The sequence below is a fragment of the Natator depressus genome, chromosome 2 (genome assembly GCF_965152275.1).
Source record: "Natator depressus isolate rNatDep1 chromosome 2, rNatDep2.hap1, whole genome shotgun sequence".
NCBI classification, from domain to species: Eukaryota; Metazoa; Chordata; order Testudines; family Cheloniidae; genus Natator; species Natator depressus.
Window position 1 is genome coordinate 248,727,945 of NC_134235.1, and position 17,817 is coordinate 248,745,761.

At 42.8% G+C, this 17,817-nt stretch overlaps 1 protein-coding gene across 4 annotated transcripts in view; it reads left to right on the forward strand.

Annotated features, from left to right (window-relative positions):
* The window catches only part of PRKAG2 (protein kinase AMP-activated non-catalytic subunit gamma 2), a 383,197-nt gene that overhangs the window by 123,434 nt on the left and 241,946 nt on the right, over positions 1 to 17,817 (forward strand). For all 4 annotated transcript variants that reach the window (XM_074946315.1, XM_074946314.1, XM_074946317.1 and 1 more), the window contains exon 3: positions 7,155 to 7,434. In XM_074946315.1, coding sequence (XP_074802416.1) covers positions 7,155 to 7,434 — 280 coding nt within the window. The remainder of the gene's footprint in view (positions 1 to 7,154; positions 7,435 to 17,817) is intronic.

Below are 17,817 nucleotides of genomic sequence, written 5' to 3' on the forward strand. Positions count from 1 at the left end.
ATTTTCTAACCCTCTGTGTGCTGGGCATAGAGGGTCATTAATAATTAATGTGCTTACCACTTATTGTCTCTCCTGTCCATCTCTTATTGAACCTAGGGGATTTACTCATTTTTCTCTCACCCATTGATACCCTATGCTGCAGTCCCCATCAAGTCAGCTGAAGAAGAATGGATGAGACTCCATTTAAGGAGTGCCCCCAAGGGGTCTGTATTAATCATGGGCACTTCTTTTCCCATGAGTGCTGAGCACCCAGGCCTGGTTTATGCTTACAATTTAGATTGGCCTAGCTACGTCACCCAGGAGTGCAAAAAATTCACACCCGTGAGCTTCATAGTTAACCCCCAGTGTAGCTATGGCTTGGTCAATAAAAAATTTTTTCCATTGACCTCACTACTGCTGCTTGAAGAGGTAGATTAACTTCACCCATGGAAAAACCTCTTCCATTATTGTAGGAATGTGTACAGTGGCACAGCTGCAGTGCTGTAGGTTTGCTGTACTAGCACCTGGAGTGTAGCATGGCCTCAGCCTCTAAAGTACTTCCAGCCCCTACTGGCTCTGGGAACTGAGATCAGAAACGTAACCCAGGTCATTCACATGGACGCGCAGAGCACTCTCACTAGGCTACCAGGTCAGCCAAGTTGGTTGTATCCTATTTTATTTTAGGAAAGTGACATCTCTCTGATTCTGTAGGATGCTTTATCATCTCCTTGCTGTAACTCATACAGAATCAAGGAAAGTAATAGTGCAGAGCATAACCACATGCTGCATGGGAATGCAAACCCTCCATTATCTTCTGGTCTAATCAAGCCAGCTCTTCTGATTCTATGAGCTCTTTTGTTCCACCGGAATGAGGAAATCATCCAATTAAGTTTATCAAAGAGCCTCTTATTGAGATTCACTGGAAGGGCAGGAAATAAGTACAGACTTCTAGCTAGTGTATTCTCTCTAATTACATTTATTCTCCCCATCAAGGAGAGTGGAAGGAGATTCCTTTTCTGTTAATCTGCCTTCATTTTTTTCAGCATAGAAGCATAATTAAGGTCAAATAACTCACTGAAAGAGAGGGATAACAAAACCCAAATGTTCCATAAACATCCTAGCCCCTTTGAATGGAAAAAGGGGAGGGCAGTACAGGAGTATTTAATAGGAGCTGGGCTCAAGGCACAAATTTCAAATCAAAATGTCCCCTAAATTCAGGAGTGTTCAAAACCAGGATATTAGTTTGAGCCCATTTCTAGTCTGGGAATAAGTCAATATTTTCAAACCTTAGAGTACCGATAAGCATCTAAATCCATTATCGGAAGTTGAATCAAAGTTGACTGAATTTTCAGAGGTACTGGGCACCAAAAATTCCTTTGAACTCATTGTCAGATGGCTGGTGAGAGGGGTCATTTTGGCAGGAGTGTTTTCGATAGATTTTAGACAAGTGGTATGTATATCCAGGAGGCCAGAGAAGAGTACTTTGCAGTCCTCAAGACCAAAGTTCAGACAAGTGCCTTAGCTTTTGGGACAGAAAGGAAGAATCAGATTTTCAGTAAGAAATTGAGGAAAGAAAGCCACGAGATTTGGATGTGAGGGAGGAATAAGAGGCAGGATTGAAGATGAAGAGGAGGATGTTGAGTAGTGTTAGCAGTGATGGAGAATGGGGGAAATGATATTAGGTTAGGAGAACAGATTGAACTTTTTCTTGGCTGTATAAACTTGAGTGGTCAGTGAATCATCCAACAGAAATCTAGAGGCTCCAAGGTGTGGGATTTGGCTCCAAGATCAGGTGTGGAGAAGTATGGAGTCCTCAACATAGAGATGATAGTTTAATCTGTGTCTCTAGATGAAGATGTCCAGGGATAGGGTGTAGATGAAGATCACGTGAGGACCAACAACAGAGCTGTGTTGGACACTAAAAGAGTGGTCAAAGAGGACAGGGGGATCTAAGAGAACATTGCCCTGAAAATCTAGGGAGAATGGGGTATTGAGGAGAAGGGCGAGAGAAGTGGCTTAAAAAGCAGCAGAAAGGAGGAGGATGGAGTATAGGAAGATACCATTAAAGACTTTGGTGAGGGCAGTTTCAGTGGAGTGGAAGGATGTAACCAGATTGGAGGGGATGTCTGATGAAATATGACTATATGTTTCTAGATAATCTTACAATTGTATAGTGTTTTTTTTCATGCTGAAGGAACTCAACATACTTTACAAACTATATTAAGTAGAGAAATCACATTGCCACTGAAGTGTGGCCTTCTCTGGGATGACACATTAAATCTGCTTGACAGTGCACTGCAACACCACCCCACAGGTGAGGACAGGAAGTGAAGAAGAATACCATATCCAGGTGAAACTAGAAGTGGGAGTTTGTTAGGCAGGGTGCAGTTACCTGGGCTGAATTTTAGCTAGGGTGCCCAGGTTAACAGCTCCAGTGAAAAGTGCTAGGGCAGGGGTGGCCAAACTTACTGGCCCTCCGAGCCACATACAACAGTCATCAGAAGTTCGAGAGCCAGGGCACACCTGGCGGTGGCTAGGGCTTGGGGCTTCAGCCCTGGAGGAGGCGCCTAACAGGACTCGGGGAATCAGCCCAGCTCCTGCTGAAGCCCTGAGCCCCAGAAGGAGCATCCTGCAGGGCTGAAGCCTCGAGATCCCACTCCCTGATGGGCAGAAGTCCGTACCCCACCAGCCGGCTGCAAGGCAGAGGTCCCAAGCTCCCCCTCCCAGTCTGGTAGATGGAGAATGGGGGAGCATTGCAGGGGTTCCATGAGCCGCACTTGTAAAAGAGCCGCAGTTTGGCCACCCCTGTGCGAGGGAATCTTTAATGACCATTTTACATATCATGCAAAAAGCAGAATAGGGTCTGCATGGTATTAGTGAGCAATGTATCACACAGCCTCCTCTCTCCATCCTTACCAATACTCACAGCCTCAATCCAAGTTTTAGGGACCCTAAGCTTAAACCTGGATCTTAAAATCCCTGTGAATATATGCTCTTCCCCAACTCAGCAGTGCAGGAAGCTTTCCCTTCTTCAATTAGGTGTTTGGTCTTGGCATCTTTCTTTGACTTAACATGCTGACTGGCTAAGACACTCTTTCATTTTATTTCATTAGACCTCACTTGCGTATTAATTTACATTGTGTTTCCATTGTTTATTTTGATCACTTATCTCTTAATACCTGCTTATCCAGTCTGGATTGAATGACCCATTGTGTCACGTACTGCTTGCATATAGACCTATCTGATTCACACTGTGCTTGTTTTCCTGCACCAACATACAATAATGTGAGAGGGTTATCACTGAGAGAATCTGGAGAGTGACGTTTTTATTACATCTGCATCACAGCCAGACAGATTTGTCAAAGGCACAAATGGGAGTTAGATTCATACTTGACTTTGAAAGTATACTGCAAGAAACATAAAGAATAAGAAAAATGATTTATCTTGTCTTGTATCCTGTCTTCAACAGTAGCCAGTGCTGGATGCTTCAGAAGGAGAAATAACCTCACAAATGCATCAGACTATTCCATTCTATACCATGGGAGAAATTTCTTCCTGACTCCAGCTGGTGATGCTTTTGTGCCTTGAAGCGTGGAGATTGATAGTGACTTGTGACTTATACTAGCAAGGCTAAATTGTTGCAGCTGTTCTTATTTATATAAATGACTCCTCCTTTTTGGAAATCTACTAAGATATTCTAAGAAGAAGTACTATTCTACTGCCCAAAGACAATTAACAGGCTTCTATCCCCCTGTGATGGAGTGACATGTATGTAGTGAGTATGCAGTGCTGTTATGAAAGAATTCATTGCAGTAATTTCCTTTCATTTAGTAACATGCACTTAAAATGTTCTGCTTCTCCCCCTGGTGCTCCGCTACTAATTCAGCTGTTTGACATGAGTAAGAGAAATGGTGGTGATCCAAGTGAATAAAACGTACTGCTGCTTCTGAATCGTATTTCAGAACAATTTTCTTTCATATCTGACTAATATTTAAACAGGGTAAATTGATAAGTTACTTAAGAAATGTCTAAACTTCGATATTTTTGCCCCCAAATTTCTGTAGATGCATTAGCACAGGAAGGTCCTGTACTATAAACTAACACTTAAAACTGTATCTTTTATCATTGTTTTGATATTGCTAGATAAGTCTTTGGGGCAGGGGGGGAGGAACTAATAAAGGTGACACACACGAAATTACTGACGCTTCACTGTTTTACATTCTTAATGGACTTGTCATTTAGGTAAGATATAAGTGAAATTACCCACTTGCAAGTGTTCTAAAATTGTAATAATTGCGGCTTTGTGGTTATGAGTGATGATGGACTCAAATTTATAGAACTGTGCCTCTTACCCTCACTTCCAGTTAATGTCTTTGGCCATAACCAAATTTAATTTGCAGTATTCTCCGGACATGCTGTGAATATCAGCTTCTCATGTTAATTGGCTGTTTCAGAAGATATACTTGTGAGCAAAAGCTATGTGGCAGTAATTTCAGTCAGTTTAGTCATATGAATTGCATTGTAATATTTCTGTAAAATTAGCACTAGCTTTAAAAAATGTTACTACTTTGAAGATGTTTACATAGTATACTAAGTACAGTTTTTATTTATATTGTGGTAGTGCCTGCAGGATCAAGGATCAAGCCCTTCGTGCTATACAAACAGATAACAGAAATGGTGTTTGCCCCAGAGGGCTTACAGCAGTGGTCCCCAAACTGTGGGGAACCCCCCCCGGGGGCATGGAAGAATGTCCAGTGGAGCGCAGTGGGGCCTGGGCGAGCCCCAAAGAGCAGGGGGCCAGGGAGGGAGTGCCACCTAGCCCTGCTTTGCCCCCCCAGTTCCGCTCCGGCCCCTACTACCGGCTCTTGGCCGCCAGGCCCCACTCTTGGCTCCCGGCTGCGGCTCTGCTCCTGGCCCCAGCCGCAGCCCAGCCATGACTCTGCTCCCAGGCCAGGGGGGCATGGACACATTTCATTACTGGTAAGGGGGGGGGCGGGCACACGAGGAAAAGTTTGGGCACCATTGTCTTACAGTCTAACTAAAGGAAGTATTCTCATGATATAGATGGGGGGCAGAACTCATGCACTGAAAGAAAGTGAATTTCTCAAGGACACACAAGGAGTCTGTGACAGAGCTGGGAAGTCCCAGTCAAGTTCCTTAACCATAAGATCATCCTTCTTTTCTGTAGAAAGGAAATGGTCAGGTCCATTATGTAGTGCTACGCATAGAATTAGTACAAATAGTTCTGTTCTGTCAAAACTATAGAACCTCCCACTTTTTCCATGAAGCCTACATGAAAAGATTATGGGGGAGTCAGAGATAGCTGAGTGTTTATATTCATATAAAAATGAATACGTTTGTATAACAATGTGTAAGTCTGATTGATTGTACTTCTTTCCCTACACCCACCATAGGTTGCTTGTCATCTTTGATTATAAACTCCTCAGGGCCTGGACTGTAGTTTTGTACAGTAACTCCTCACTTAAAGTCATCCCGGTTAACATTGTTTTGTTGTTACATAGCTGATCAGTTAGAGAACATGCTCGTTTAAAGTTGTGCAATGCGCCCTTATAACGTTGTTTGGCAGCCGCCTGCTTTGTCCACTGCTTGCAGAAAGAGCAGCCCTTTGGAGCTAGCTGGTGGGGGTTTGGAACCAGGGTGGCCCGGCAGCCCCCCTGTCAGCTCCCCACTCCCCTAAGTTCCCTGTGTGGCAGCTTCCAAGCAGGCTGGGCAGTCAATTGCTGGGCAGTTCAGCTGTTCCTCCCTCCACTGTCGTGTGCTGCTCCTGCCCTCTGCCTTGGAAGTGCTCCAGGGAGCCTCCTGCTTGCTGTGCGGGGTGTGGAGGGGGAGCGGAAGAGGGGTGCTAATGTCAGGGTGTCCCCCTCGCCCCGCTCCTACCCCCTGCTCCTGTACCCCATCTCCACACACACAGTCTTTTGTCTGGCAAAAAAATAATCCCTGGAACCTAACCCCCCCCCCCCCATTTACATTAATTCTTATGGGGAAATTGGATTTGCTTAATATTGTTTCGCTTAAAGTATCATTTTTTTCAGGAAGATAACTACAGCGTTAAGCGAGGAGTTATTGTATGTGCTTGTACAGTTGCAACACAACAGGTCCCTGATTAGGTCATAAGTTTATGGTATGATTCTACATTGTGCAGGTGAGACGAGTGACCTGGCATAAAGTATAAATTGATGAGCAGGACAGGAGTTGTGGGGTAGCCTAATCCTGTGGTAATCAGAGCATTGCTGTTTGACTGCTATGTTACTCCTGCTCACTAAATAAGTGTAAGTTCTAGAGGAGAACATGTAGCTAAGCACCTTATAAGAGGATCTTGTTTAAAATGGCAGATTTGCATGTTGTCTGCCTAAACTTTTACCCTTTGTTTACCAGGTGCAAGTGAGAGTGACGGAACAGGCATGCAAGGGGTTTGGAACTCAATACAACTCACTTCAGACAGATGTACCTAGCACTTAAACTCACTTTTGTCCATGTGTGGTGTCTGCTAGCAAGTGTGGAGACCAAGAATCTTGTTGCTCTCTTTTCAAGATCAAAATATTTTATTCATAAGAAAATCTCCCCCTCCCCCAACTGTTTGAGAATTTTTTTGCCATATTTTTCCGTCTGAGCTTATGCAGTTGGGGTGACATAGATCCCTGTGCTGAGGGCCACACAAGTCCTGTTCACCAAATCAGTCCCACTAAGCCTTATGCTGGCCCTTGACACAGCAGTGAATTTCACCCCGATTGTTGTTTTTGGACACTTAGGCACATATTTACTTGCACTGAGAATGTTTGGGAGAGTTGCTCATTTCACTGTAATGAGATTAATGATTTCACAAGGTATGGCTGCAGTGCAGCTTGGAGGTGCTGATTCCCAGCCAGGTAGACAGACTTGTGGTCATTGTACTATGGGAGGCAGCTCATGCTTGGAACCAGGACTCAGGCAGGCTTCGACTTGGGTGACTAGCCTGAGCCGCTACCCGTGCTGCAACATCAACACTGCTATTCTTAGCACACCAGCTTGAGCTGAGCCCATGAGAGCCTGTCTGCCCAGAGTGGGAATCCCACCGCCCAGCTGCGGTATAGACATACCCACAGAGGCAGGTTCTGAGACTTTTAGGGGAACAAACTGGATAGAATTAATGTTTTGTTTTTCTTTTCCCCCCTCAGGTGGAAGAGAGCTACCATATGGGCAGCCCTTCGAAAGGCCTTTTCTCAAAAGGGCTCCAAAATCGACCTTCCAGCCCTGTTTCTGCCCCTGTGAGATCTAAACATAGCCCAGGTTCACCAAAAACAGTGTTCCCCTTCCCATATCAGGAGTCTCCCCCACGCTCCCCTCGCCGAATGAGCTTCAGTGGAATCTTCAGGTCCTCTTCCAAAGAATCCTCTCCCAGTTCTAACCCGTCTACCTCACCCGGTGGCATGAAGTTTTTCTCCAGATCAAGAAAAAGTAAGAAATTGATCATGTTATTTCAGGAAGATACACTGTACCTGTGGGCTTGACCTATTCTTTACCTGCCTATAGTAAAGTAAGTGCGGATGGGGCACATGCTGTTTTTCATCAGTTTCACTTAAGATGTTTATCAGTTTCTTGCACACTAACTGTCCTGTACAAAGTGACCATGAGACTCCTACAAGCAAATCAACAAATCTAGCCCTGGGCAGCGATCCAGCACATGAGTCATATTTAAGGCTTTGGATGAAATCCTGACACCATTGAAGTCGATGGGAATTTTGCCACTGACTTCAGTGCGCCAGGGATTTCATCCATGGGATCTAAGTGGAACTGAAGTGGTACATGGCATAAGTGATGGCCCTCTGCACAGGGTGAACTTAACTCAGAATGAGAGAGGTTTTGCTTCATTAACCACCTAGAGAATTTCAGCAGTTACTTTACCGATGTTGTTTATGCTATTATAGAACAAATTATCCTTACCAGACAGAGGAAAATGACATGCATTCCTGATCTGATGACAATGGAGAGGATATTTAGGCTCATCCATCTGAAACCATTAGGTACTTCAACCGGTGTGATTCAGCACAACTGACTACTATTTATCACACATAGATTGTGCCTCTTCAGTAGTTTGTGCTCCCGTTACCTAATGAGCCACTTGAATAACTTATTTGTCGAGGAAAGAATTTACTTGTACTTTTTAAAATCTAATAATATAAGTAAAGAGTTAGAGCTCACACAGCTCATATGCTCTAGGAAACGGACAGATTTACAGGTGAATCACAGAAGAGAAAATGCTCAAGTTTCCTCTGCTTATTATTATTAGGAATAGTTGGAATTGGTTGACTGTTTGGATTGTCTGTGTTTTGGTTTGTGTGAATGGAAGAACTAAAATCCTATATAGGTGCACAGGTGCAGTAGTATTGATGCCTATAGCTGTGTTTGGCTAATGTGTATTGCATATAATGTACTGATAATCTTCTTTGATCCATAGGAATCATAAGGGACCTTTAAAATTTTTTTTTACTTGAACAGAATTCTGGGAAATATTTATTCTAACCAGAATAAGCAACTTTGTGGTGACTTCTACACACACATAGTCTCACATGTATGTGGGTGCATGCGCAGGCCCACAGAGTGGTAGAGGATTTATGGTTATATTTGGCAAGACATTCTGCAGAGTCAATTGAAATAAGATCTTTACCAGTCCCTTCACCACACTGAACCACTTCTCAGAGACTGAAACCTAGAGAAGGAGGTGTTTTGAAGGGAGTCCAATTTGTATTACACACAATTAGAGATGATATATCCAGTTTAGCCAGATCAATCACGGGCATAGTTAACTTCCATAGTTAAAGTTCAAACAGGTTTCCTAATAGGCTGTTTTTTCAGCCCCTCCTCAAAGCTCATGCACCATTTAAATCCCATTTTAGCCTTATTTTGTGGTTTTGAGTGTGTCTTAAGTGCTGCATAGGCTTTATGCTAGCTCACTGCACATGGGAGAATTTCATCCTGCCAGAATAATAATAATTAATAATAATATGTATTGCATAGCAAAGTACGCCAGTGACACTTTGATTATTTAGGTGCTGCCTAGTTATGCTCCTGAGCAGGGTTGGAAGGTGAAGTCTGATCCTAGCCAGATTAACCTATCCATCAGAATATTAAGCAAAAGGATCCCTCAACACGCAGCAAAAACACCGAGTTAGGGTCATGTTGATATATAGCAGAGCCAGGAATAGGAACAGGCTCTCTTGCCATATTTTTGAGCCAACAGGAGACATCCGTGACCTTCCTGGGAGAGAAATCATTGCAGCAGTCATACTGTTTATTTTTTTAGCGCAGGAATAGCCTCCTCTCGGAGAATGAGTGATGTTGATTCAAGTGCATACACCAGTAACTTTTGCCCTTCAATAGCTACAAGATAGAATGTTACTTTTATTCCAGGTGATGTTCCCTTCCCTAAGTTCTCTTCTAAAAGAGACTTAAATAGATACCTGCCCCTCCCTCCATTCTCCCCCACTTTTTGATAGATATTATATCTACATAGGAATTGCATGCTTACGACTTACTACATTTATTTTTATGTCATTTCTTTTAAAAGTGCCTTTCCAAGGCTTCAGGAATTTTGTGGCACCTGATAAACAACAGTGATCTTTTGGGGCTTTTTATAATTAAATCTTGTGAATGCTCCTTCTCAGTAAATAAAGAATGGTTTATGGATTATGAAACACTAATATAATTTATTAAACCATATCCAAAACAAAGCCTTTATCACTTCAACTTCGTTGTCTGAATGAGGGGATTTCTTAGAAAACGTATTCAAACCAACCATATAAGATCAGTACTGCATTACTCTGGTGATGGGCAACCTGGAATGGCCTACGTTAGTGAGGGCTCCAGTGCAGCAAAGCACACTCAAGCATGTGCTTATTGAACTGGGATTTTGATCATGATGTATCTCTAAATTGGTGCTAATGATGCACTGCACCTTTCCCTTGTTGGTCATGTAGCAAATCTTCATGTAATCTAGTCTGCAGCTGAAAAAAGAACCTAATAAAACTTTAAATTTTGGATTATTGCTTTACAAGAGAATCTGTGAAATAATAATTTCCCACCACCCTGGAAAATTATGTAGCCAGTCTTCTGCTTTTCTTTCTTCCATGCAAAGTTCAAAACATACACTAACATGTTGATCCATGTGCTCCGTGTTTCTCTTGGCAGTGACACCTTTGCATGTTCTTGATTTAAAGCGTACATATGCAGTATTTGAAGTGCTTGATTTATCTCTTCCCCCTCCCCCCCACACACACTTTGTTTCTGAGCTTGTGCAATATGGGATAAGTAATAGTGGTTGGAATAAGATGTGAAGCCGAGGATCCTTTCCCATGTAAGGGTAGAAGTTAAAGGCACTTTGACATCTTGGTGATTAACGAGGCTTAAAATGTTTAAGGTTCCTCTCTGTCTGATTCTCTGCTGGCTTACCTTAGTGGTGTTTTCAGTAATAACCTATTGATTCTGCTCTAAAAAAAGTTTGTGCCATGAGAGGGAAAATATTTTCCTGCATGTGACTGCAGCAGTTTTGTTCGGTTGCTAGCGACTCTGTAGACTGATTGTTAGAGCTCAGCGTCTGTCACTGTGCCTTTTCCTGTACAAAGGAACATGAGAGACCTGCGTTCACTATGCTTCCCCTCATTTTCTAGCTGGAGTTCCTTCTGGATGAAGTTTGTACGTTTCAGTCAAGTAAACTGCTCAGTTTCAAGAAGCGTATGAAAGTAAAAATCAAAAAAATCCAAAACCCCAACACAATTTGTATCAGATATTCATATGAGTGTTTTTAAATAACTTTGTTAAAATATGAAGTTTCCAGACAATTGTCTTTAAAGAGCTAAGACTAAAATTTAAAACCACATTATTGGAATATTGTTTTAAAAAGCATAGGTTTGAAACCCAGAAAGTTCAAGTTTTGGATCAAGGTTCCACAAATTATTGACTGTATCAGTATCCATCTTCTACCTATGTACTAGAACATCCTTTACTCTCTACATTTATACCTCATGTACATTTCCAGTAGTGACCACAAACTCTTACTTTACATATGGTACAGATCTAAGAATTACCTCCTACCCATCCAATATCAGCCAAATCCAAGGATGTCCTGCAATCATTTTATAAAGCCCTGTCTAGCTGGCATCTGGAGTACAGTATCCAGTTTTAGTCACTTGCAAATATAGAGGTAAGCAAGAAACAGTCCATCATAGAACAACCAAGTTTTTCAATAGAGAGGAGGGAGCTAGGTAGGAAGACAGTGAATAAACTGGGATTATTTCGTTTTAAAAGAAGATGATTGACATGACACAAATGAAGTATTGTAACTGGCTAAGGATTATTATAGAGTCAGTCTATTTGAGGTTGTTTTCCAGACCTGAATAAAGAGACAATAAGTAGGTTTAACTTAATTGTTGCTATGCTATGAAAAGTGATTTTAAAACTGACGTTTTTGGAATTGCTTTTACAGTGACTCCGTATCACATTTACTCAGCTTGCAAGTAAAACTGTTCTTTCTAATCGCCAGCCCTGCAAACTCAGTCTGGGATCTGAAGCTCTGTTCTTTCTACTTTACAGTCATTAGTTTATGATCCGCGTCTCGCTTTAGAGGGAATATATATAAGAAGAATTTAAGACAGTTAGTTTACCGAGTAGGAAATAGGTGGTGCAGACTCTCAGTTGAGATGCTGAAATTCATTATTAATATTTTTAAGTAAACATTGGTAACTATATGGAATTTAATACGTTAAAAGGGAACATTAATCTTGTGTTTTGAAGTCATTAGAAGCAGCAGCGATTATTTTCTCTAATCATGCTTTCCTATACCCAAAGTGGCTATTTAAAAAACAAACAAACAAACAAACAATACTCATGGTGCACCAATATGCTGCCTCAGAGGTCTGATTCAAAGGCCTTGGAAGTCAATGGAAAGATTCTCTTCGACATCAGTGAGCTTTGAATCAGGCCCATGGTAGACAGGGTGAGAAGATACTGAATCAAAGTTAAGGTTGTTTGCAGAACCTTAAATCTGAGCTATTTGGCTTTCAAACATTTTGTTTTTAAAATAGTCACTATATTCTAATGACAATGAAATTGAGTGTAATGTATTCAAATCTTAGTATTTTTTGGAATGAGGGGACTTGATCTAGAAAGGTCTTTCTTTCATCTGAAGAAGAAATTGCCTCAGTCTATTAATATTTTTTCCTCTGGAAGTCAATACTGGAACAGGAGCACCAGTGCAGCAAACAGCTGTGAACAGGGGAGTTTGCAAGGGCAGTTTGGGGGTGGGATGTGTGTGGGGGGGTCTGGTTTTGTTTTGGTGTTTGTTTGGGTCTTTGGTGGGGGTTTTTGTGTTTTGTTTTTCTCCCCTGGCAGGACTTTAGGTGGGAAGGCTATGACAACAGTGGTTGTGACCCAAGCAGTAGAAGGTCTTGCCCACATACTCAGGGTCTACCTGATTGCCTTATTTGGGATTGGGAAGGAATTTTCCCCCAGGTCAGATTGGCAGAGACTCTCTGAGTTTTTCGCCTTCCTCTGCAGCATGGGGCACGGGTCACTTGCAGGTTTAAACTAGTGTAAATGGTGAATTCTCTGTAACTTGAAGTCTTTAAACCATGGTTTGAGGGCTTCAGTAAGTCAGCCAGAAGTTAGGGGTCTATTTCAGGAATGGGTGAGGTTCTGTGGCCTGCAATGTGCAAGAGGTCAGACTAGATGATCACGATGGTCCCTTCTGACCTTCAAGTCTATGAGTCTACTGATAATCACAAGTGAGACTAGTTATATTGTTCAATTGGAAGGATGATTGGGGTACTACACAAAGATTGCCCCATACCTTATGATAATGGATAGATTGTTTTCTGTGTACGAAAAGGGTATACAAATTGCATGCTATACTGTCTTATACCTGAAGATGGTGCAAGTAGCTTTGGTTTCCTGTATCCTAATGATACAATGGAAAAAGTTTTTGGGGTTTCATGTTGCAGCATTTAAGCTCTCCTCTGATGAAGGCCTCCTAACTATGATAGATCTGTATAGTAAAGCTTCTCCTCAGGTTTTAAGCTGAATTTGATTTCTCCCAAGATTTGTTTTAGAATTGCATTGCTTCTTATTTTGGTAACAAGTTGCTGTGAAACTGCTTACTCTGTGATGAGCGCAAGAGCTTATGCAAATTGCCAGGATAAGTTAGACAGGGTCAGCCTGACAAAGGGTGTTCTGGATGAACAGCTTGCAGCTGTGTGCAACTCAATCTGTATTTTTACAGTGTTAGACTCAAACTCCTGACATATATTACTCTAAAGAATCAGCTTCCTTAATATATATTCCTGTAAAATTGATGCAAGTTCAGTTAATTGGCTGTCCAAAGTTCACTGCTTTTGCTCATGGATTTGACATTTAGATTGCTCTTTATGAGGTCAATAAGTACAATCCATAGTGTGTTTCCCTCCCAGCCTTTGAAATGCTACTGTACCTAAATATCAGTTATAAGTTGTGTTGTGAAATGCTACAACTGTGGGCTTTTTACCCCCAATATCTCTACTATCCTGCATGTGAAACAGCTTCTTCTGATACTACTGGGGCCAATTGCTCCTTGCTTTTGGGAAACCAGCCGGGTGGGAGCTAAAGTTTAGGAAATAACCTTGAGGAAGTTTTCTTCCTGATTATTCTGGGGGTGGAGGCAGAATTTACCTCTCTCCTTGGAAAGCATCCCCCAAGTCCTCCAGGATCCACGTGGATTCCAGGTCAACAGGAGAGGCAGGAACTTTGATGTGGAAGCTAAGTGACGTTTTTAGACCTCTGCCATAGTTACCTCCAAGACTCACCCTTTAAAATAAATCCTCATCAAAGAGAGGGTAACATGGAAAGCTAAGGCAGTTTTGAGCTTTATCATCTTCCTTCCCTGATCTATGTAGGATTGGTATGGAGGACAGTAGATGTTCCTCCCATCAGTCTCTCTGACCCAATCACTCCCAACCCTCTCCCTGTACCTATGAAGAACCATCTGTGAAACCCAGAGAAAGGGGATGGGCCATCTATGGTAGCAGATGACAGAACAAGGAGTAATGGTGTCAAGTTGCAGGGGGGGAGGTTTAGCTTGGATATTAGGAAAAACTTTTTCACTAGGAGGGTGGTGAAGCACTGGAATGCGTTACCTAGGGAGGTGGTAGAATCTCCTTCCTTAGAGGTTTTTAAGGTCAGGCTTGACAAAGCCCTGGCTGAGATGATTTAGTTGGGGATGAGTCCTGCTTTGAGCAGAGGGTTGGACTAGATGACCTCCTGAGGTCCCTTCCAACCCCGATATTCTATTATTCTATGTCTTTTTTCTTTTATAATGCTGATGTGTGAAAACATCTAACCACCATTTTCTGCTGGTATTCTCCCCACAAGATGGATTTGCGCTGCTTATTGGGCTTGTCTACGCTAAAAAAATCATGTTACTGACAACATGTCAGCAAAGGTGCTATGTATATTTTAGCTGAAAACACAGACAAAGGCAAGTAATGTCCAGCACTGGTTCAGCTGCACCAGTTACTGACATCTGTTGTCAGGAATGGGTCATTTTTTTAGTATAGACTGGGCCATAATTATTAGCATATTTTCCTTCCAATCATCTGGAGGGGGCTTTTGATTCATTTCCTGTTTCCATCCTAGCCTCACATTTTCAATATTACCCTGCAGTTACGGGTAGATGAAGTACTTACAACATACCCATGTTCTTTATGTCTATGTATAATTTTTAAAATATATTTTTAAAGTCTCTTAAAGTTACCACTGCACTGTAGCAAGTGACTTAGAGGGAATGGCTCAGAAAACGGAGGTGTTTCTGAATTTGAAATGCCTCTTTCTGAGAATAATATCCAGCTGTTGTATTGGCTGAGAAGGGCAGGCATTGGGTGCCTAGTTCCTTCCCATCTTGTGTTTCTTTTCCTCAACATGGGACTGAAATCTTGGTACTTCCTGGAAACCATCAGATATGCTTTTGGTGTCAGTCTAAGACGTTCATTCTGGGCAACGCTTAAATAATTAAGTGACTTCATTTTCTCTTGTCCCTTATGAATGTGCTGTCAGTGTTCTTAATTTTTCTTTTCTACATACTTAATGAAGGCAAATATGTGAATTGTTCTTTTAGTAACAGTAAAGAAACTGTAGAGAAACTAAGAATTAGCCTTTCTTGGAAGTCTTTAGCAATGGAGTGAGAGTCAGTAAAACATCAAATGAATTTTTTTCCCTCAGCAGGGTTGAAATAGAAACAAAACATTTTGAACTTCCCACAGAGTTGATTCACCTTGATGGAGTTTTCACTCCTACTGCCTTATTGGTTCAATGGACACCAGTGGTCTTCGGGGGGAGAAACCATTTTACTTGGGAGAAACCACAATTTAAAGATGCAAACAGCTTCCTTTCCCGACAGGTCATGCTGCAAACAACAGTAGAGAAAACTAAAGGATAGAAGTAATGAGTCTTACTCTGCCACTCCCTTTGTGAACAAGATCTATTTTTGTTTGTTTTTTTTATTCTCAGATATTTAGGTCCCAGTCCAGCAAAGCATCTAAGCAATTGCTTAACTTTAAATAAAGGAGCCGTCCCCTTGATTTCAGACTACTTATATGCTTCAAGCCAAGCACTTGCTTAAGTGCTTTGCTGGATCCGGGTCTTAGAGCACCATCATATCTACACACTTTTACTGTGTGGTAAGCCCTCTTTTTGATGTGTCATTAAATTATGTGAGGTGCTGCGCGCATGCGCACACACACACACTCTCTCTCTCTCTCTCTCTAAGGGCTTGTCTACAGTGCCCTTACAGGCATTCAGTGCGGACTATGGAGGCGTGAACTGCAGATCATACCAAGTGTTGTGCTCTGACTGTCCTGTGTGGACAAGGCTGGCACAAATTAAAAGGTACCTAGTTCGTGTTAATGTAGTCCTTTTTGAAAGAGGTGCAGTATAGACATAGCATAAGAGATAGTTCCATCCTGAAAGAGTTTAGAGTCTAAATAGACAAAATAGACAAAGGGTGGGAGAAAATAAGTATTTTACAAAGAGGGAAGTGAGGCACAGAGAGCTTAAGTGACTTGCCCGAGTTCACAGAGAGAATCAGTGACAAAGCTTGGAACTGAACTCACATTTTCTGAGTGCCTGTTCAGTGCTTGAATCACAAGACCATCCATCCTCTCATGTTTATCTAACTCTCTGTAGTTTTTTTTTACTACACTCATCACCACCATGTCTGGTCTCTGTGCTCCTGGAGGATCTCGGTCCCAATGATCTGCTCTTTTAATATGCATGGGACTAAATCTGAGAGCAAATGTTTCCGAAAGAAGAATCCTACACTTGACTGTGAAATAGAAGCCTAACTTCATTATAAATTAAGTCTGTCTGCTTGTGCTAAAATAGAAATGCTCTCTGAAGTTTTCAGAACAAATATTATTTATAGCCATCTTCAGATGGGAAGGTCATTATTAAGGCTATGTTTTAGTCATGGGTATTTTTAGTAAAAGTCACGGACAGGTCAGTGGCAGTAAACAAAAATTTATGGCCCATGACCTGTCCATGACTTCCACTATACCCCTAACTAAAATTTGGGCTGGGGGGCTGTGGGTGCTCTATGGGGGCAGTCTGGGTATGCTGGGGGGGTGGCCCAGGAACCCTGCTGGTGCTTGCAGGGGAGGTGGGTGGTCCGGGCCCCCTGCTGGTGCTGGGAGGGGGAGGGTGGGTGGGGCTGGCAGGCTCCTTATGCGGCTCCATGTGTCCCTGCAGCTCCTAGGGTGAAGGAAGGCTAGGGGGCTCCGCAGCTCCCATTGGCCAGGAACTGGAGCCAATGGGAGCTGCAGGGGCGGTGCCTGCGAGCGCAGGCAGTGCCTGGAGCCCCCTGGCCCCTCCACCTAAGAGCTGCAGGGACATGCTAGCCCCTTCGGGGGAGCCCCCACCCCCGAGATGAGGGCCACCCTGCACCCCAACCCCCTGCTCCAGCCCTGAGGCCCCTCCCACACCCAAACTGCCCCAGCTGCGGCCGGTGTGGCTGGCCCTGGGGCTGCCTGATCTGCTCGGGCAGCCCTGGAGCCAGCCACACCAGCCGCTGCAGAAGTCACCGAAAGTCACGGAATCCATGACTTCCATGACCTCTATGACAGACATGCAGTCTAAGTCATTATTCATTCCATATTGTGTTATCTAGGCTTAAGAAATGAAGCATTAATCTACCTCAGCTTTCCCACCTAGTTTCAAAGCTTTGAAGGGGGTTGTATGAAAACTTGTATAGGAGGTTTTAACATTCTTGTTCAAGGGGATTCAGTTGTGGAGGAAGTTTCCAGAGAAGATCAGAATGTGAATTAAGCTGAGCACCTTCAGGGCACACTACCTGATTCTTCTGACAGTCATTTCCACCATAATCAGCATGGAGATCATGTAAATTATAATAATTTTCTATATATACATAGTGGAGTTGGCCACCTCCCAAGTACCCCCTTGTGGCCAAAGGTCCATTCAGGGCCCTCTCCCTGAGTGTCTTTCTGATTCCCAGCACCTCCTGCCTGGAGTTTATCCTTCTCCACAGAGTCTCCCAGCTGGGCCTTTACAGTTTCTCCCTGGCTTGTTCAGGATTTCTCCCATGCATCCCTGCCTGCAGAACTTTCCTCACTTTCTTCTGCAGACTCAGGGCCCTGTAGGAGCCTTCTTTCTACCTGCAAGTGTCTACAGACAGATGCAGTTTTCTGGGCTTCCCTCCTTCACTGCAACCTCCTGCTTCTTTTATACTGGAATGACCAGATTCCTCTCAGGTAAGGCTCATCCAATAATCAGGGTTGACTTACTCCAGTCTCTCCAGGCCATATG